Here is a 22,412-nt window from a genome sequence, read left to right on the forward strand (position 1 = left end):
TTAAAGTAGCATTTTTGTGTTGTAAAATCTACATTGAAACATTGCACTCACTGCTTTTAGCAATTGAATTGCTGAATCAGCAATTCATTTTTTTTCCGTGCCGTGTCCGACGGGGAAATAAAATTTGGTTTGTGGTGAAGATGACTTACGTTGATTATGGATGACTGGTGAGACTTGGTGTTGGGCTGGCTGGAGATGACGACGCTGGTGGGGAGGAGCGTCTCTTGGCAGGTTTCGTTGTTCCCGTTGCACGTCCTCTCGGAGCGCCACCCGCCGAGGCTCACGTGCATCGACGTGTTGAAGCACGGCAGCACCTGTTGCACACAGTTCGCCTCATTTAGCAAAGTGATAAAGTGCGCGTCGTTCCCACCCAGGACCCTATTCATAACTGTTCTTTAAAGTAACTCGTTCCGGACTCCAATCGTGGCCCAGATAACGTGCAATATCGTCGCTTCTCTAACGTGAAGGCGAATCTCAATGAACCACTAGACAAAGTACAAATTTAAGCATTCTTAACCAAAATTTTACGTAGAACACGATCTGCGCAACGAAAATTACTGACATTAACTCTTAACCAATGTATTTAATGTTTCTCGACACGTGAATTCAAACCTCCCGCTCATGAAAACTCAATGGTCTGCGTGAGTCAAATCGCACACTAAGAATCACCATAACACTCTCTACGATATGAAAATCTGGCAACCTCAATCTTAACGCTTTGGCTCAGCTGTAGCAAGTTGTTCATAGTTTGAACAACACAGGGTGAGAAATGAACAGTGCTGGATTGAGAAGCTGCCAAACCGTTGTTGTACGCGATTGGACTCACGTAGAGTATTGAGTTTCGTATGATCGGGCAATTCGAACTTCCCGTAACCAATGTAAAACAAAAATGTCAATATCTTAGATAGGAAATGATTTCGGTAATTTTCGATGCAAGAATCATGTTTTACGTGAAATTCTGGATGAAAAACATGTATCAGAATCCTTAAATTTGTTCCTTCTATAGAGTGTGCATTACCACATAACCCTAGAAAGCATAGAGTCATATGGGGAACAGGTCTCATGTGGAAATTGAGATACGTCCTTACGTCAGAGGAGCGGCAATATGGAGAGGAGCGACGGTATGGCATATCGATTAGTTTAAAACATTCTAGCAAATTTCGATTTTTAAGGTGTAACTGTCCATGTAATAATCATTAATATAAAAGAAGAATTACTTTCGGCCATTTCCTGAAAAATTGGAACGTCGGTTTTAAATGGAGATTTTTGAAGATCTTGGTGTCCTCATCAGAAGGATGGAGTAATTTAACTATACTATTGAGGGAAAAATATGCACGAGAGACAAATTAATGTTCGATACAACTGACAAGCGATCGATACGTCCAGTCTTCCGTGCAAACATTTACTGCTATTTTAAGACATGAGAACTTCATTTTTCATGCGTCGTTCCAGCAGAATATTAGGACCACACTTACGTTTTACTTATAGAGAAAAGACCTATGATAATAATTCTATCTTGTGTCGATTGATGTATCGAATGTTATACTTTTTCGGGTCAACCCAAAATAAAGTACCATAGCCTAAAGTACAAATTCTTCGCGAGTTAATTGTGTTTTATTTAGTCATAAATCAATTATGGACTCATTAAATACGAGAAATTTCGATTAAAGAAACGCTTGTACGCATTTTGCCACGATGGCGCGAATCAGAAACAAGGTGATGTGTTTGTTTACATTTGAACCATGACGTAGCCACACTGAAATAAAAAAAACTCCGGCCGTAGGAGCCGTAACTACGGGCTAATAGACATATTGTCCGTTCTGGGCTCAGAAGCCGAAAGTTCCGGCTGCTGGAGCCGTGGCTCCGGCTTTTGAACCTGAAGTTATCGATGCTACGGCTCCATGCAGCAGCCAGAATTTTCGGCCTCTGAGCCCGGAACGGACGATATGTCTATGTAATCCGTAATTACAGCTCCCACGGCTGGAGCTTTTTTTTCAGTGCACTAAATCCGTCTGTTGAGTCGACGGATAAAAATGTGAGTATTACCTGTTTGAACTCCTTGCGGAAGTTATCGTTGAGCCAGGCGTAGAGGAAGGGGTTATAGCAGGTGGAGCTCATAGCGACGGCGTGGCAGGTGAAGAAGCTGACGTAGTAGAAGCGCCAGGAGCCGGTCGGGATGTGGATGTCGTTGATGAGGTTGATGAGGTTGAGCGGGAGCCACGAGACCCCGAAGATGGTGACCATGGCGATCAACATCCGGTTCGTCCGCCGCTTCCGCTCCCGGTCCAACTCCTCCTTCCGCGTGTTCTTCGCCCCCGGCTTCGAGCGCGCCCGGTCGTTCAGCTTCACCGAGACCTTCACGTAGCAGAACGCGATCACGCAGAACGGCACCACGAACTGGAGGGAGGCTGTCAGGCCACCGTACATCTGCAACAATGAGAATACAGGTTTCTTGTAATAAATGTAGGTATCATGAGTCTAGTAATCCTCACGCACGAAGAAAAAAACTTCGTTCGTGGGACATGAAGTTGACGTCATACACGGAGAAAAAAAACCTCGTGCGTGGGACCAGTGGTGTGGCGCGCTTTACGATATATCGAATGATCTGACATTTAAACCTGTGGAAAAGTATCGATAAACAGGGTGTTCGCAGCGAACGCCTTAATAATCGATTATTTACCAAACATTCAATTAGAGGAATATCGATAATCGATCATTCACGCCACGCCACTGCGTGGGACTCGAAGTTTAGGTCATAGTACGGATCTCTGAAGTTTTCGGATTGAGCATCTGAACACTTTAGGTCTAGCTGTCGAAGATCGGATAACACATCTGAAGTACTTCAGATGTGAAAACCGAAGTTTTTCGGATGTGAAAACCGAAGTACTTCAGATGTAAGAACTGAAGTTTCAGATATGTGATCCGAACCTCAGCAGCTGGACCTAAAGTGTTCAGATGCTCAATCCGAAAACTTCAGAGATCCATATGACCTTAACTTCGGGCCCCACGCACGAAGTTTTTTTCTCCGTGTATGGATCTCTGAAGTTTTTGGATCATGTATCTAAAAACTTGAGGTCCAGCTGCCGAAGTTCGGGTCAGACATCTGAAGTACTTCGATATATACCGAAAGGGTTTGGGTCACACATCTGAAGAAGCCCTCCGGTACATACCGAAGTGCCTCGATGTCTGACCCAAACTTCGGCAGCTTGACATCAAGTTTTCGGATGCGTGATTGGAAAACTTCAGAGATCCATATGACCTCAACTTCCGGTCCCATGCACGAAGTTTCTTTCTCCATGATCGGGGCAAAATAAATAAAAATGATTTAAGCAAATTTTCGCGAGTGGATTCGGTCGAATTTTTCAACCAGATCACCAAGGTTGCAAACCGAAAGAGAAAAACGCATTGCTGGAATCGAAAGCTAAACTACGTGACAGCGAAAAGAGCGGCATCTGAGCGACACCCTACTGGCAGTGTACAACGAAGCATTGCGAGTTCACGCGGCGTTCCATCGCGCCTTCAATTTTGCAGATGCAACACGGACATCCATCAAGCACGAATATTTGTATCTCTGCGCCGTCACCAATGTGCGTCCAAGACCACTGCTGTGATAACGAATTGAGCAGTAAGTGCCAGAATGAAGTTTTGAGAAAACAGGATCAGAAGCTTCTGGCCGGAAAATTGTATTAAAAGAAGTCTCCATTTCTTTGTCAAATTGTCACTAATCATCCGAAAGACTCCTTGAAATCGTTTGGATGATTAACACTCGGCTGATTTATTTTAATTCCATAAAAAGGATACTTTTCATTTTCATGTTAGGCTATAGTGTTAGACAAGACAGCCGTAAAAGCCATCTTCTGCATACTTTCGTGGTTGCGTTTTGGACACACAACAAACACATTTCCAGTTTAGAAATTGGCAGAAGAGGGCGGCACTATACTTAAAAGCAGTGTTTCCATTGGTTCTCTGCAGGAATAATGTCACTTACTGTTGTCTTGCCTGAAACTACGTCATTTTGTGCGCACTTACAGCTTTTTCAAATGCCTCGTTTTTGTACAATTAAAATGAATTTTGCTGTTTTGCTGCCGAGTTTTATTTCAAACTCTGTCTAGTGGTACAGATGAGCTAATAAATAAAAGTTGTGTCCTAGTTCAGTTTGCCTGAAGTTGCGAAAAAAATCAATCAAACCTAAAACTTTTGACCACTTTGATAAAGTACATTGATTTGTAAAATTAGTTGGATTTGATAAACTCGAAGGAGTGTAATCCTAGACATGTTAGAAAACGTGATCATGTAAAATGGCCCCTTCATTTTAATGAAAAATTTCAAGTTGACGATCGTTTGCCCTGAGACAGCCACGGAAACCCAATCGTGTTCAGGCAAAATTTCTCATTTCCTTTCAAATTTTTCCACACTGCCTGTATAATTGTGGGAGTTTTGTGAAAAAAAAATCACTGGAAGTCTGCAGCGCGTAAAAAGTTCTTTTACGTTAACGCCTCCGATTTCATCGGCCTTTTACTAGAGCTATTTGGACACCAGCTCCAATTTAACCCGAGCGCCGCGCCGTCGTGTATAAGAGAGCAGTTAATTCAACAGTCTGAAGAAGCACTGGAAGTTCTAAAGAGGTGCTCAACGAGTAAATAGACGACAAAACTGAAACCTCATCCGCTCTTTACCCTCCTCCCCGCCTATCTCGAGAACGAAACAGCGCGTCGCAAAACGACTTGCACAAACGCGTTGCTGCCGCCAATAGATTTATTTTGAGACTGAAGAATGTTTACCAATCGGTGCTTTACAGGATTTGTATTAGTTCAAGTTTACACGACGTACCTCAACACTCTTTGAGACGATGTTTTTTCATCATTTTCCTACCCCCTCCCCCTATCCTACACTGATAAAAAAGATTAGTATAGAATTTACCATTCCTTCACGCTATATTTCACACAGCGTGAATTTAAAATCGAATCTGCCAGAGGAATGGTGCACCAGTATATAGTAACGTCTACCTTTCTTCTGGCAGAAGTGACTCTGAATTGAAGCTGTGTGAAATGTAGCATGAAGGAATGGTAAATTCTACCAATCTTTTTTTTTTTTTTTTTTTTTTTTTTTTTTTTTTTTTTAGTGTACATTGCTTTTATTAATTCTTTTTCTGAATTTCATTTTTTCACAGAGACGGATAGACAATGGTTTAGCGGATAAGTACCGAGTTTTTTTGAGGCACACAGGGGGTCTACTTGTTTGCTACGTGCAGAAACATAGTATGAGCCTTCAAGTGTTACCAAACAGCCCCTGATGAAACATTTATTTTTAAGGAAAGTATGCATAGTTTCGCGAAAAATTTTCAGATATGTTACATCAAATTGCGAACAGAATTGTATTACGTACAAGATAGGTACCCCGTTATTTGGGTGCTACAGTGAGTGGGTGCCCTGAGAGAAACCAACTGTGTTTTCAGTTGTGTTTTTGGTGTGAATGTTTTGATCAAGGACGCTGCAGGAAGGAGGAAGGGAGGGAGGGAGGGAGGGAGGAGGAGGGAAAGAGGGAGGGAAAGAGGAAGAGAAAAAATGCAGCTTCCGAATCACACGAGGCAAAGTTGGACCTCAGTAAGTATTGTGTGTTTGCGATCCTCCGAAAATGGGGCGCGATGCGTCCGTCGAAATGACAATTACTTTCGGATATCTCGAGACATTCGCGCCAGGACAGCATAAAATTATCTCATTAACTTTTACGACGTTTTAATCCGGTGTTAGTAATGTGTCTCCTGCACATTCGCTGGCAAATAAATGTTGCCAATGTGATTACAGTTTTGCAGTATTTACCTACCGCTTATGATCTTCTTTGAGATTATTATGAAACCCTTGAAATGCACCCTCGCAAGGAATTACAATTAATGATTTACCACTGTAAAAAGTACAAAATACGCGGGGGAAAATTATGATTTTGAAAAACCTCAAGGTAGGTGCGAATCTATCTTGTAATTTACGAAACTCGCAGCATATTTTCATTCGTATTTTGTGTTAGCAATGACAAAAAATCAGAGTGCTTATCAAGGGCCCATTTCCTAAGTTATGCTGACTTTTATCTAGGTTTGCAAAAATTACTCTTTTTACGATTCTACAAAGGCTGTCCCAAAAGTACAGCCCCTTTTTTCCCCACAAGGCAAACAGAGTACAAATCAAAAATCGGTCAATAGTCAAGTAATTTCCTATGGAACGAGGTAAACACGAACTCCGTAATTTACTTGCCTGAGATACAGCATTTTTAAAATGAGCTGTCTAATTAACTCTCCAGGATTTTCAGTATTTTTTCACGAGAGAAAAAGAAAAGTTTAAGAATGATTCAGTTTTATTAAAAATAAATTTACACATTCTTCACGAGATTGCCATGATGTACTTTTTTTCATCAGAAGACTCAGCTATTTTCTCTCCTTTTTAGAGACCTTTCTTCACTTTGTATCTCATCCGTTCTTCCCATTTTCTCAGAAAAGTGTTTTCAAATTTTTTTTTCTCAAAGGAGTTGATAAGGATTCCAACGGCTTACAGATTTAGTCGATCGTGTCCAAACGATTGCAAGCTTTTTTTCAATTCGGGAAAAAAACCAAAAGTCACAGGGTGCGAGGTCCGGATTTTGGGAGATGGTGAGGAAGGCAATCCCACGTTGATCCAAAAATTCTTGACAGTAATTGGCCGTGTTCTGCCTGCTAGAAAAAACGCGTATGAGCCCTAAGGCGATGCCAAATTTCTTAGACAAATCACGGTTTTTGAATATGTTAATGTATATTTCTCTCGATATTTCGAGGATTTTTTTTTTCTATTCGAAAATTGATCTAAAAAATCCGAAAATTTGGAGGATCATTTCACAATTTTCTTCAAAATAATTAAATTTCCTGAACAGGAAATTTGATTAACACTCGAATGCTCAAACAGCGCTTTTACTTAGCGCGGAAGTGTTGAGGTGGGCGTTGAAGTTGTCGAGGTGAAGCATTTAAGTCTAGTTCATATCTGGCTGGTGAAACGCTCTCGTAGTTTTTGCAAGACCGAGTCAACTTTGGTGAGAATCAGTGAACTTATTTTCAAAAAAACCGCGGTTTCATTTTTTAAACTTTTCTCCTCTGTAAAAAATGCTGAATAGCCTGGTGGGGTCAACCTGACACACCATTTCCAAAATGCTGTATGTCAGTCAAATTTCAAAATATAGAGCTCAATTTAGTCTTGTTTTCTAGGTAATTACTGGGACTATAGCCCCACAAAAACCGCATTTTGATATCTGGTTTTTTTTTTTTTTTCACCGCGGAGAAAAAAGTTTAATTTTGGGACAGCCTTTGTATGTTACGGATCTCCTTCAACCTTCCGAATACGAACAGGGGCGTTGCGTGATTTGCAATACATCGATTGATCTGCCATTTAAACCTATGGAAAAGTTTCGATAAACAGGGTGTTCGCAACGAACACCCTAACAATCGATTCTTCACCATAGCTTCAAATGGGGGAAATATCGATAATCGATCATTCACGCCTCGCCACTGAGAGAAGTTGAGTTGATCGGCAACATTGGTGCGTACATGGGACCAAGAAATTTTCATTAGCGAACGGCTAGGAGAGACAAGAGACAAATAACCGGAAAAAGCGAACGAAAACGAAAGTTTACAAGGCTGAGAGTCTGCGAGCAGGAGCGCTGGACGACGAGAGTGCCCGCGACGTTGTTAAATTGAGAACCTCTCGATGCAATGTTAATGTGCTATTTGTCTCCGACATAGATGCACAATTGCAACGAAAAATTCCTCAGCGCATTCCCCTGGACTACAAACCAGATATATCACCACTGATAAGATGCGTTGTTACAATGTACTTGCTGTGATTGGACCGAGTACAATACTTAATGAGCCAAGTTATCAAAGTTAAGCCGCTGCAAGTTATATCAAGATGGAAACGAGAGAAAGAAGCCTGGTATAGATAAATTTTAGCCAAAAGGAACCAAGTTTTTCGCAAACAGTGTCCACGTCGTCAGTTGCGTGCGAAAACTTCATAAGCATCACAATGCAGTTGATGCTATTCTTCGAGTTGGTCTACCCAAAGGTAGTCTGAAAAATAACCAACCTTGCATTTGGTTCCTTTACCTGAATTAACTGAAACGGGAAAATTTTAGAAAAATAATGATTTTTTGCAGCAAATTTGATTTTTTAAATTCAGAGATAAAAAACCGAAACTGTTGAAGTTTTTTTTCTAAGATTAAAAATTTCGGACTTAAAAGTTCCTTCATGAGAATTAAATAGGAATTCTACAACAAGCAAACCCTCTGTTATCCAAGAAAAAAACAACACAGTTCCGCTCTGATAAACTCAATCTCACTCGTGGAAATGGAGTTTATACATACATAAAGATAGAAAATCGATATACGAAACACGCATATTGTTGAATAAGTTTATTGGCTTGGATGCATTTTGGATGCATACATTTTTTCATTTCTTGACCGAATTCAAAGTGTTTAGTTCGCTTTGCCTCTCGCTATTCCTCTCCATCATGCATTGTGACAATTCATTACTGTAATTAACGTGTTTCTGTGTTTTGTTTTAACAGCTTGCTGAAAATGGGCTAAGCCCGAAATGCATCCAAGCCAATAAACTTATTCAACAATATGAGTGTTTCGGTATACTTTTTCATGTTTTTCATCTTTATCATAACAGCACGCGAGATGCGTTTTTCCAGTTTATACATATATATTAGGGGCTTGGAGGAAGCGCATGCGTGGAAAAATGACAAGTAAACAGAATCGAAAAATGCCCAGGCCCATATGTAAAAATATAAATGAATCGATTTATGAAAGTCGAATTTTTCTTATCGGCACCATGAATTTGCCTCGTCCTTTCAAGCGATCTTGATATTGTATCCGCTTTCGAGGGCAATCTGACACTGGTGGCGCAAAGGTAATGCTATATCGCTGTGTGTGCTCCAAAGGACGGCTATAACTCCCAAAGGAGAATCCCAATTCCCAATACCCCTTCCCCCCTCCCCTCCCCGTCCTCCTTTGGACGACGCCTCCCTGAAATTGAGGCATTCTTTTATTGGAACAACTATCGCTCTCGCAGCTTGTCCAACCTCTTTCCCCCGTTGAGTCAACAAACTAAATTTTCGCGCGTTTTTTACCATTTCGTTCCTTTATTTTTCCCCCAGCTGCTCCCTCTCCCTCCAAGTTTAAAAATAATGAAATGGAACTGGGTGGGAAATCTGTGATACCTACCTATTGGATCGCTCTCAGATTGAGCCTTGAAAATGGCCGGGCGCCACGTTTCGACGCCATCGCACCCTGAGTTCTGCACCAATCTAGTATGGCCTGTAGGTCGATTGTTGAATCGTTATCGAATGATTCTGATCGATAACTTCCTATCTTCACAATGCTATATATCGATCAAGGTCATTCGATAACGATTCAACAATCGACCCGCTGGTTACACGCTCAAATTTCCGTCAAATTCCGATCAAAATGATGACCAAGATGGCGGTCGAGAGTTATCTAGATTGATGAGTAAAATTAATTTAAACAGCGTGTTGATTGAAATAAGCATGAAATAAGCACGGTTGTGTAGAACTCAGATGAAGGATGAGCCCCACAGCTCCATCATCTACCATCAAATTTTTGCAGGCCGCAGGAATTTGATGGTAGATGGTGCGCGCACCAGTCCCCATTTGATCGGAATTTGACGGAAATTTGATCGTGTAACCATGCCAAAACATTTTCGCAACATTTCCAATGTTTTTGGGTGGAATGTTTTCTGGTGAAGTATGGTCGGCTATTTTTACAACCTCGTCAGGTTTAATGTGTTTTAATAAGGCATTGTATGAATATTTGAAAAAAAAAAATATGGACGTCTACAGGAATAATGTGCTTGGTTCACGGTGACAAAATTTTCAACTGTTGAATTGGATCGAGAGATTTGATATGGAAACCTCGACAAAAAAAGTCTAGTGGTCGAAAGCGCTTTAGCTCATTTTTTGCCCATCAAGGGTGAAATATGCATTACATCCGGCAATTTTAAATTCAATAATTTTTGTCAATATTGCGTCAATGTTGAGGCTACTGGTAACGTAGTCATAGAAATTTGTCAGCGATGTGTCTACAGTCAAAAACTCATTTTATTTGTCAAATACATGTTTTCGATTTTAATAATTAAACAAGTTGGATTTTGCAATCGCTAGCGATAGCAATATTCGTCATGGGAACGTTAGCTTCTGGGATATGAAAATGTTAAGGTACAGTTCGTTTGTAGTATCTTCTGAATTGAAGGGGCTATGTAATTTTGTGTTGACATCTCTTTTTTAACATTTTTAATTATTTTCTTTGCATACAAGAAAGCTGTTATGTACCAATTATTTATTTTCGTTGGATTATTTATGGTTTTCGGAAGTTAACGCATTTAAGTTTCAGGTTCGCTTTTTCGGCGTAAAGTATACATAAGGTGTCCCAAAAGCACCGGGACTTGTTCTGTAACTTCGAAAGTAAGATAGATACAGACATGATCTTGATTTCATTTTAAAGATCAACTCAATACCTATCGATTAAAACCAAGATCAGCTCAATCGGATAAAAATTGACCGAGTTATGGCAATTTGAAATCAGCGAGGAAAGTTTACGCCTACGGTTTTTAAGGAAGATTCTTCATCGCCGTAAATCGAAAAGTCGGCCTATAAAGTGATGCTTATTGTGTTATTTTATTTTCGAGGTGTCATTTAAGTATCAACATTTTGTACCACCAAACACAACAGTTGAGAGTGCGTATTATTGCAAAGTGCTAAAGGAGTTGAGAATGCACATTTCCCGGAAACGGTCGGACTTGAAAGCTTCGTGGATACTCCATCAAGACAAGCGCGGCCTCACACATCGAGCTTAACACGTGAATTTATGAGTAAAAATGGAGTTGAAACAATCCCTCATCCCCCTTACAGCCCTGACTTGGCTCCATGTGATTTTTGGATGTTTCCTACGCTTAAAAAGGAGCTTCGCGGACGAAGATTCGAATCGAAGACCGAAATCCAGAATGCAATTCAAAACTTTTTCAACGCCATCCCAGAGGAAGAATTCAGGAAAACAATGTTGGATAAGTGGAAAGAGCGCATGAAAAAGTGCATCCGGTTTGATGGACGGTACTTTGAAAAGCAAAAGGAAGTTATGGAAGATTCGGAGGAAAGTGGATACGAATATTAACTTTTTGAATCCTGGTAAGCGAAAAATCTTCCTAAAAACCGTAGGGATAAACTTTCCTCACTAATTTCAAATTGTCATAACTCGGTCAATTTTTATCCGATTGAGCTGATCTTGGTTTTAATCGATAGGTATTGAGTTGATCTTTAAAATGAGACCAAAATCATGTCTGTATCTATCTTACTTTTGAAGTTACAGAACCAGTCCCGGTACTTTTGGGACACCCGACGTATGATATTTTTACTCTACACATATGCCTGAATACGCATCATAAGGGACCTATGTGCTTCCTAAGTTGCCAAGTATTAATTATTGTTTGATGATTGGTCTAAAACATTCAATACAACCAGTAAAAATTAACTGTCCCCTGCGAGATTCGAACCCCCGCTCGCACGAAAAGTTACATTTTCCCACAGACAAAATGGTGCCTCTGCTGACTGGGCCATCTCGCCGTTCAGGAGCGCGGGAGAAAAGAAAACATTTAAGTGATCTCGGACGCTGAGCGGGGCTTCACAAAAGACGACCTTGAGATTTCGGCAGTTCGGCCACTGGCGTCCTAAGAGACAACGGATTAACCGCATTACTCTGTGAGACATTGTTTACCTATGCTGTCATATGTCACAAGGTTCATCACAGGATGCATTTGCGATCGCGGCAGTAAGCTGAGGCAATATTTCTGTATTCATGGATTAAATCCATCAATCGAGTTCTGATTTTGGCTCATATATCCGTAACGGGTCCTCCAGAGCAATTTTCCACCTTGTACGATGGTTATTATTTCTTTATATCTATGTTTAAAATTTGAGGTGGGATAATGGCGGCTTCTCAAGAGCACCGAGGTAGGCGATCTTTTGCACCAACGAACAGAAAACTGATGGCGAAAAATAACCAATCGGAACCTCCCAAAAAAAAGAATTTGCCTAAAAACGGAACTTCGTGGTTCTGCGCAGATTTACCAGTCAGACACGACATCTCAAGGTGGAAAAAAACTCGCTGAAAGCGAATTTTAGCAATCAACACAACTTGACGTAGAGACATGATTGGCTAAAAAATACAACGGTTTTTGATACATCGGAAAATCAACCAAAAATCGGAGACTGGGCGAAACGCTCAAGGTCGCAGAGGTATAGGGAATCCCATAGCGAAAGCAACGGAACGATTCTAATATCACTGATGATGATTTACTTTGAAGAGGAGGGACTGAGGATGAAAAATTTCCAAACATCACGATAAAAAACGTTGGAGGGGGGGAGGGGGAGGATTTCCTGTATAGTAAAAATAAACAAGAGAACGAACCACCAAGAAACTCGTCCCTCGCTGTATGTAACAAGGTGGTAAAATAGTGCTGGGTCCACACTATTTTGCGGGAGAAACAAGGCCCACAACTACAGAGCTCAAAATTTTTTATTCTGATTGAAATTTGTGAACTTTTTGCGCTTGTTTTCCCCGCGAAATAGTGCAGACCCAACACTATTTTACCACCTTGTTACATGTAAGGAAGAAATTTATCAAATATGCATGATAAATTGACACATTTCGCAGAGATATTGACCTAATATTGCCTGAATATTTCCGTCCTAACTGAGACAACCCAGAAACTTGGCACTCGGTCTGGTTGCATTCCTTCAAAAACCCGAGCACCACAAACACAACGCGTCGGATTGGCGAGTGTACCATTCCTCTAAATGCAGTAATAATCCCGAGTAAAGAGAATGCCTCAACGAGATATCCGCCTCTCTGACATAAGAACCTAACTACATTTTGAGTTGAGCCTCATCACCCGACAAACTCCATACTTTCCAGGGCTCACGAGGAGATGGGGATACGCCAACGAGCGGGGACAAGATCAAAGGGCATCAGCGGAATAAGAACAATGAATGAACGGGATTAAGTTAAGAGAGCCGCACGGGTGGCCAACAAAAGACCCGGAAAAACGCGGGTAAAAAGAGAGGGATGGGAGTCAGGGACGATGAGGATGCTGCGGAAAACAAAGAAGGATGGAGAAAAATGGTTTCTCTCGAAAATAGGTTAAGAAACCCATATCTTACTGCAAGCGGGCTTTATTTATCATGAGCCAAATGCCCGCAACGCTCCCTCAAAGCTCGGCCGAATATTTGAATCGGTGTCGGTAAAACCTCACAACTTCATCCCGCGGTAGGTCTTGAGATCCTTAAGATTGCTCATATTCCAGGGTTCATCAGATAATGCACATGTGTGGTTTTAGCATCGACCGAATCGTTTTTCCGAGCGGCGGGACTCGCGAGTGCAGTGACAGTCGTCGGCGAAATATGACGTCATCTGACTTCTTTCCTTCTGTCTTCTTTTCTCGATGCATCGCACAGTTCTGTCGTTCAAATGGCTGCGTACACGCTCAAATTTCCATCAATTTCCGATCAAATGGTAGCTGTTGCGCACCATCTGCCATCAAATTTTTGCGGCCTCCAAAAATTTGACCGCCATTTTCGTCATCAGTTTGATCGGAATTTGACGGAAATTTGAGCGTGTATCCTGGCCTTAAAGGCCTAAATACACACATCGCCGCTATTGAAAGACGAAAGCCGATGGAGAGCCTTGATTTCGATCCATTGACGTCGATATATCGAAATCAAGGCTCTCCATTGGCTTTCGTCTTACAATCGCCGTGTGTATCTAGGCCTTAAGGAAGAACGCCGCAAGAGGATTCGGACGTTACACAATTTACTCAACGGACTTTACGGGACAAAGAGAAAATGAAGTGATTCTAAAGGGTTGGAACGGGTGGTTCTTGAAGACAGAAAAGGAAAATGAAGGACGAGAGAAATACAGGGTCTCTCGTAGGTTGCTGTCGATTCCTCCATTACTGTTTTCCTTTGTCCATTACGACCACCTCGCTAGGATCGCTTAATTTTCCATTCGTCTATTGCTACGTCTATCAATTTCAATAATCAGTCCGCTGTTGTGCTAAAAAAGAAAGCCACAAGAACATTTATACGTACGACGTAGACGTTTGGGAAACTTAGTATGGTGATTTTCTGAAGATTCTGGAATTTCTGGAAAACAGGAAAATCTGTAAAAGTATGTCGTCAAATTTTTCAGAAAATTTGACGGACAGTGGCCCGTTAGACAAGTTATGAATGAAAATACCACGCAAGAGTTGTTTCCTCTTCAAAATTTCAGGAAGAAACAAATCACAATTCGGGAATAGTCTAGAAAGAAACTCCTACGTAAGATATAAAATACCAATGACATTATTTCCGTAATCTATATATAACTTCTACTTAATCTGCGTTAAAATTTAATCGTAGTTCATAGTTGTTAATATCTTGTTCAGGTGTTAATTTCCTAACTTCAAGTTGTGTGAATTGTTTTTACGTCAGATTCTGAAGCGAGAACAGCTGATCATTTTTTTTTCCAGTTCAGACCTTGTGTAGGGGCTCATTCAATCTAGTGTTTTTGTAAGTTTTGGGCAGAAATGTCTCTAATTTCCCTAACCAATTAATGTTTTAGACATCGATACTGGATATACATATCGAAAAATGCGTCAAAAATGTATCGAAAAATCGGAGATTTTTAAACGTTGCAATGGCAACATCAACTATTAATTGAAAACTTATGATTTCAATTTTCCCGATCACTGTCTTGCGATTCGCAGGTTTTCATTTACTCTGTCACCTGACAAGATGAAAAAGGTGCTCATTTTTGTGGAGATCGGGAGTTTCCTTGGATAAAAAGAGGCACAAAAAATGAGTTTCAATCATAAGTTCTCATCATGAATTTATTTTTTTTTCTTTGTATATTTATATTTTTTGCTATTCTCATCACTCCACAAAAAGATTCCGATTAAAAAAAACGGACAGGACTCAGGAAAGGCGTCGAGGAAGCTGGTGTCGAGAAAAGCCGTCAGTCTGGAGTTTTCGCAACGCAATTCGCCGCGAGATACGACGCGGTACTGTCAGCAAGAGAATTGATAGCAACAGGAGATCGGAAGCGGGAAACAGCTGTTCCGCGCATCAAGAAACCGGAAGTCGGTTCGGTATTTATAAAATTCTGACGAGCGATGTTGTCTGCACGTAAAGTGGAATAATCAAATTTTTATGCAAATTTATTTCAACGAAAAACACAGGAAAATCGTGTGGAAATTACGTTTTTTTCCGAGGAAACACCTTCGCATGCGTTCATTGAATCACCTTAAACTTTCCTTCATAATCTAAGCAGCGGCATCTCATTAGCAGCATAGAGCGGAGCATTGGGAGTTTACGCATCGCACCATAGCGCCTTCAATTTTGCAAACGCAACATGGTCTTCCGTCAGGTACGAATAGTTGTATCATTGCGCCGTCATCAACGCGCGCTAGTCCTTTCCCTCAGTCTCTCTCCATATTGAGATCGTTTTCGTAACGGAGACGAGTCTCGATTACAGTACTTAGCTTGTTAGTGTGGGATTTTTAAAGTATATCGTAGGTACGGTGCACTGGAAAAAAAAAACACATTGGATCTTGAGTCCAGACTCTTAAAAACATTGACAAGAAAAAAAAGTCTGGATTCAATCAGATTTAGGCTTAAATCAAGAACCAAGCCTCTTAATGTGAGCGGATTTCCTTTTGATTTAAGCTTAAATATGATTGAATCAAGAGTTCTTTTTCTTGTCAATGTTTTCAAGAGTCTGAATCCAATGTGTTTTTTTTTTTTTTTTTTTTTTTTTTTTTTTTTTTTTTTTTTTTTTTTTTTTTTTTTCCAGTGTTCCTTCAACAACAACATCACACAAAAGTAATTTTTGCGACTCCTATACGTCATGATATTCAAACGCCTTCGGCAGGTCTTCTCAGGGTGTATTTCGCGTATGTTTTTTGCACATTTTAAAACGGAATGATAAATGAATGAATGAGGATGACATTCTTTTATGACTTCGTTCTTTTTAAATATTGAGCTACTCGCACCCTTGAACATCCACCGGCAGTGGTGATTCTTGAAAGTTGGCAACACTGTATTTCTTCCAATTAAATGTATGCAAATTAATCGATTCTTTGAGCGGCAGCTTGCTTCACCTGCAATCGATATATTTAATGGATTTAATTGAAGGAAATACAGTGTTGCCAACTTGTAAAATCGCCATTGTTTATCGGATGGTTCGGGGTTATTTTTTTAGTGTTTTCAATTATGGACTTCATAAATTTAAAAAAAATGAATCTAAGTAAGATAAAGCCTGGAGAAAATAGGGAAATTATACAATTTACTCTGACCTACACAGGACATTACTGAGGAATTTGTATTTTTCTTCTTAATACTGTTTGTTTGAAAAATCATACAGAATATAATTTCTCCTTATCGGCATAAATCCAACTTCCGGTTCGTTTTTTGTTCCTCCGTCACTGGAAAAAAGACACATTGGATCTACAGTCCAGACTCTTAAAAAAATCAACAAGAAAAATTACTCTTGATTCAATCAGAATCTAGCTTAAATCAAGAACCAAGCCTCTTAATTTATGCGGATTTCGTTTTGATTTAAGCTTAAATATGATTGAATCAAGAGTCCTTTTTCTTGTCAATGTTTTCAAGAGTCTGGACTCTAGATCACATGTTTTTTTTTTTTTTTTTTTCCAGTGAAGTAGAGTCGCATTTTATTTTAAGTTGGATCTTTCACGTACCTAAGATATACTTTAGAAATCCCACACTAACAAGCTAAGTACTGTAATCGAGACTCGTCTCCGTTGCGGAAACGATCTCAACTTGGAGAGAGATTGAGGGAAAGGACTCGCGCGCGTTGATGACGGCGCAATGATACAACTATTCGTGCTTGACGGATGGCCATGTTGCGTTTGCAAAATTGAAGGCGCTACGGCGCGATGCGTGAACTCCCAATGATCCGCTCTATGCCAGAGTACCTTTATAGACAGAGTATGGCCATATTCTCTCATGGCCTTTAAGACTCGTTTCTTCCGCTCGGTATCAGTTGAATTACATTCTGCAATACGGCACTACCATCTCTAGCTCATCCACAGAAGCAAAGGGAAACAAACACACATGCGTCGTTTCTAAAACGGGCCAGAAATAGTACTTCCTTATTGCGAAGTGTCGACCAGTTCGCCATCTCTTCAAGGGAGGTTCAAAAGTGGATCAATCCGATTGTAAGATACCCCAAGCGACGTTGTCCGATCACACGAAAAAACCGAAACATAACCCCCGGAAAAAAACAAAAGAACTCCGCTTCACCAACGGCGGCCTTGCTAATGCAACATCCCTGCCGCTTGGTGCCGCGAGGCTGAATATCCACCAATGAAAATGCGTGCGCAAAAGAAACCGCCAACATCGGCAAAACTGCGTGGCCACTACTGTTCATTTCCGGTTGGGATGAGATTTATCGGCGGGGCCGATGAGGAGGAAATGCAGATGACGTCATCCTCGATGCGTCCCGTCGCGCGGGCTTCGACCGAAAATAGCGAGCTGAGAATAGTTCCGGATTCGCGTGGCGATTAAGTTCGCAGCACTCCGGGCTTTGTTCCGTGTTCGATTCAGTAACGTGGCGTGAATTGCGATGTATCGATTGTTATGCCATTTAAACCTATGGTGCAGAATCGATTATTAAGGTGTTTGCTGCGAACACACTGTTTTTCGATCCTTTTCCCTAGGTTTAAATGGCATAACAATCGATACATCGCAATTCACGCCACGCCACTGGTTCGATTCCATCCCCAGTGCACAATTCGAGAGCGGTTCCCTGCGTGAATCTAAATAGCGGATTGCTTACACGTTTTTAGGAGGGACAATATTGGTTTAGGATGTTCTGATGGTGTGATTGTTCATTTACCACGCCGTGCTTTGATTCGAATAGGATCCCCTCATGGCGAGAGTTAAGGTATGCAGAATTGCTGAGTCCATTTAGACCGCGTTAAGTAGAAAGGAACCAAGACACATCAGCGATTGCCAAATTTGTTTGGGCAATTTATCTTTTTAAATGAAAACGGTTGTGCTGATTTTTGTACAAATTTTGGTGAGTTTTGTACATAGTTTTCCTTACAAAATTCAAAGGAATCCGTACAAACGTTCTCTTGTAGAAAATTAAATTACGAAGTTTAATTCGGTAATATCTGATGTAGCTTGGTTCCTTCCTGTTAAACGCGGTCCATTTAGACTGTATTGTAGAGAGTCTGAATTGAATACATGTAATGTTTGATTTGGACGGATGGATTTGGAAATACTTCGGAGATCATCTTTCTTACGTAAAAAGTCAGGTTTTACATAAAATATTACTAAAAAAACAATTACAAAGGTTGCTCATACTTGACCCATCCTACCGGGCTACACTGTTAAACATCTTGGAGTGAAATTCTGTGCCGGAGTCTATGTAGCGCCCGAAAACCTGAATGATATTGATGCGGAGCGGAATCTATTCTCCTTACGGAATGGCTTCCACTATTACGGAGTGGAATCTACTCTTTTGGCGAGTGTCATAGGCTTATATGGTGCTGATTTTACTTCCCATTCATATCACATCATCACCACTCCTTGATTTTTAACAATGTGAGAGAAAATGCCGCACAGTGAAGCGAGCCAATGGTGGAGGTTGGACATGACGTGGAAAACTTAAACGCTAACATCTTCGTCTACACAAAACGTAGACGGTTTAAAGTAGTTTCGTTGATTTTCTAATAACATTTCCAACTATAGGAATACCCCGCATAAGTTACAACATTCATTTATACAAAAAAAGACGTTTTAAAGTAGTTTCATTGATTTTCTAATAACATTTCCAAATAGAAATACCATTCATAAGATAGAATGTGACGAAATAAACGTAAACATTCACACTTTTAGTAAAAAATGTCATTTTCGACTTCTCTTACTGACTCGCTCTTTTGTCGGCCGTATGGGCATTCAAGCATCGTCGATTTTTACTTTCTCTTTCGTTGTTAATACACAAAATTTTTGAAAAAATTGTGAAATTGTTTCTAAAGGATCTCATGTACATTAAATCTGATGTATGCGGATATATCAAGGAATACTATTCATACATATTCTCAAAATAAATATTTTACTTGGGAATACTTGGCAACATTTGTATGCTCATACGACATTCTTCTGTGCCGCGGCAGCGTTCGGACTACTTCAAAATGAGAATGGCGAAACTGGGGACTCTATTGGCACATTTGACGCAGCACCTATTCAAACACTCATGTCACCAAATTGCCTACACGGTCATTTGAAGGCATTTTGTCTGACGACACGATCACTCTCCGTCTCCACCCGTTGGCGCGGAGCACAGCTGCATATTTGAGCAACTCAGCAACAATTTGACTACATAAATGTCGCAATTAAACACAACTATTTCCATTGTATTTCAAAAACAACATATGTACCAAATATGTCCTTTTATAGATGAGCCAGAAAATTGTCGTTAGAATTTTACGAATTCAATGACCAAGGGATGTACTTTTCCATTATATAAGACTGCCCATATGATGCGTGCTTACACATAACTTATTGTTACTTCACAGTTTAGTCAAAAAACACCATCATATCTCCACTTCCTGAAACATTAATCCCCTAACGCTTGCTGTGTTTTCGCTTCCACAACTGCATTATTTGAATTCTGCTCGCAAAAGTTTGGGAAATGATATACAGTGTGTGTGTTTTTTTAACGTAATTAAGTCTCCAACTTGGAAGAAAACTTTCTCGACTTTGCCAAGACCTGAAAACTTAAAGTAGCTGTAACTTTACGCGATCCCTCGATTACCCTCTTTTACGTTTCGAAAACAGGACGAGAGGAGCATCAACATCCGATATGCAAAAACAGCAAAACTAAAATTAAGAAAACACGCATATTTGGTGGGTTTTCCTCAGGAGATGCAGCGTGATGGTGACGAAAATTGGTCGAACAGTGCGGGACAAAGCAACATCCATCACTTTTACTGACCACTCTTTTGCAGCTGTTGAAAACGTTGATAAACTCACTGAAATATTCATTTGTCAAAAAAATTTCAAAATCATCAATTATCCGAAGCATGAGTTAGCTCATCCATTTTAAGTCCTCTCTGACTTTGACTATCGTCGAATATTCAAAAAGTGCATTTCTCCTGTGCTCAGGAGAGACGCCGCCTGAGCATTTAAATGTTGCCATACTCTCAAATCCGACAATATGGGAAAAGTTCTCAGGCATCTTTATGATCATTTCTATTTCTTCTTGGCTGCGAAACCCGACATGTTTTTCATCCTAGCATGTGCCACTTGCTTGAAAAATCGAATTATCCACAGAAAATCCCGTTCACCGTGTAGAAAAACGTTTTTACCGAGAAAACTTCTACGTGGGGGAGGGGGCTTAAGGAGGGGGGTTGGGGGGCTGGGGAGGGATAAGATCCGGCGATTAAATGCGCGTGAAAAACAGCTAGATGGGATGGCGCGTTACCAAAGCGGTGATGAATACTTCAAACGGATGAGGGCATACTTGCACAATATACGAGAACAACTACACAACGTTTTAATCGACTTTTTCCTCTTCATCGCACGGTGCGCGTAATTCGACAGAATTATTAAAAACGAAAGGAAATTAATATTCGGCGCAGCATTCTAAAATGCCAATATTCCCTTTCACCAGGCATATTTCCTGCTGCCGTGTTGTAAAAATGCGGATGAATTTATAATTATGCCCTTAACTCCGTGCTCTCTGATTATTATATTTGGCAACTTTGAATTAAAATAGAGGAGAGGTTGTCATATTACCGATAATTATCCAAATTTTCAGTGTACTGCGCATAGTAATTCATTGCACAATTGTACTTCAAAGTGGAGGTAATTGCATACTGCACTTGCCGGTGAGCTATTGACGATTTTTGTCACCATTGAACAATTCCATCGGATTGTGATCCCGCCATCAGCGCTATGTTATAGCGATGCGACAGAAAATTCCAACAGCTGTGAACTAGGGTTTCTCAGATATCGTCGCTCCTCTGACGTATGGACGTATCTCAATTCTCGCATGAGCCCCAGAAAGCATGGATCTAAATGTGAAACAAGGATCATGTGGAAATTGAGATACGCCCTTACGTCAAAGGGGCGACGATATAAGAAAGTATAAGAGCACTCGATGAATTATCACAATTTTAATTAAAGGAGGGAAGAGCTGAACCGATGCTTTAAATTCAAGATTAGTCTCTGCGAAAGAAGCTTTGCGACGGGAGCTGTCTTAATTCATATTAAAATTAATAGAGGAATATTTTCGAATAACTAACTCAGGAACGTATAAGAACCAGCACTTCTATTATTTATACATTTTTGACCCTACCAATATCCTTTTGTGATCAGTATTTACGCTTGAAATTGATTTATATGAAATTCATCGCGAAATAACTGGCTACTCGACAGAGCACGAATAAAAGCATCCGATTATTTTCAAACTTTAGCGGAGAAAGCAACTCCTACAACAGCAAGCTCAGAAATCAACTTTTCAACGAGATTTTAACAAATATACTTGATTAATATACTTATTATAAAACGTAAAGCTGAATGAAATGGAGCCTGATTTAAACAGATTGTACCTTCACATGTTTGCCAATAACAATGAGCCAACGGTATTGTTATATTATTATTTTCTTTTAAAAAAAAAAAAATAGAGACTAAATCAGCATCATTATTTAAAATTTTTACGCAAACTTTTCCATACATAGTCGCTCCCCTAACGTAAGGACGTGCCTCAAATTCTGTGTGAGCTCCGTTGTCCATATGGCCCCATGCTTTCCGCAGTTCACGTAGAAATCGATGTACGCTTTTACGTCAAAGGGTACGACACAGATGAGTAAAATCACGAAACTTTGTCAGATGGACGTCAAATGGTTTTCCATTGAGAAATCGAAATACTACGGGAAATCCGCAGCGCCAAAAACCCCGTTACGCGATTTTTAAAATGCAATATCACTATACTGCTGTGCTAAGGCAGAACGCCGTATGAGCCATCAGGCGTTGCCAAATTTCCTTCGAATAACAACGAATTTTCAGGAGAATTTGTGAATATTTCTTCTCCGATTTTTCGGAGCATTTTGTTCTAAACTTGATCTAAAGAGTCTGAAAGTTTCAGGGGAAAGTATTCATATCTTTCTTCAAAAATAGATATTTTCTTAGATAACATTCGAGTGCTTACATGGCGATTTTTCTTAGCACGGTAGTATGAGAGGAAACATTGACTGAATGAGTCGAAAATAAAAATCACACGAGGTTTCACCCATGACTCCCCCTTCGATAATTGCCTGG

The 22,412-nt window shown here is 40.3% G+C and overlaps 1 protein-coding gene across 7 annotated transcripts in view; it reads right to left on the reverse strand.

The window, feature by feature from the left end:
* LOC109030233 (prolactin-releasing peptide receptor) overlaps window positions 1-22,412 on the reverse strand; it is a 384,812-nt gene that overhangs the window by 58,337 nt on the left and 304,063 nt on the right. For all 7 annotated transcript variants that reach the window (XM_019041087.2, XM_019041086.2, XM_072303433.1 and 4 more), the window contains 2 exons: window positions 2,047-2,427; window positions 150-314 (listed from right to left, as the gene is read on the reverse strand). In XM_019041087.2, coding sequence (XP_018896632.1) covers window positions 150-314; window positions 2,047-2,427 — 546 coding nt within the window. The remainder of the gene's footprint in view (window positions 1-149; window positions 315-2,046; window positions 2,428-22,412) is intronic.

The sequence above is a fragment of the Bemisia tabaci genome, chromosome 8, assembly GCF_918797505.1.
Source record: "Bemisia tabaci chromosome 8, PGI_BMITA_v3".
NCBI classification, from domain to species: Eukaryota; Metazoa; Arthropoda; class Insecta; order Hemiptera; family Aleyrodidae; genus Bemisia; species Bemisia tabaci.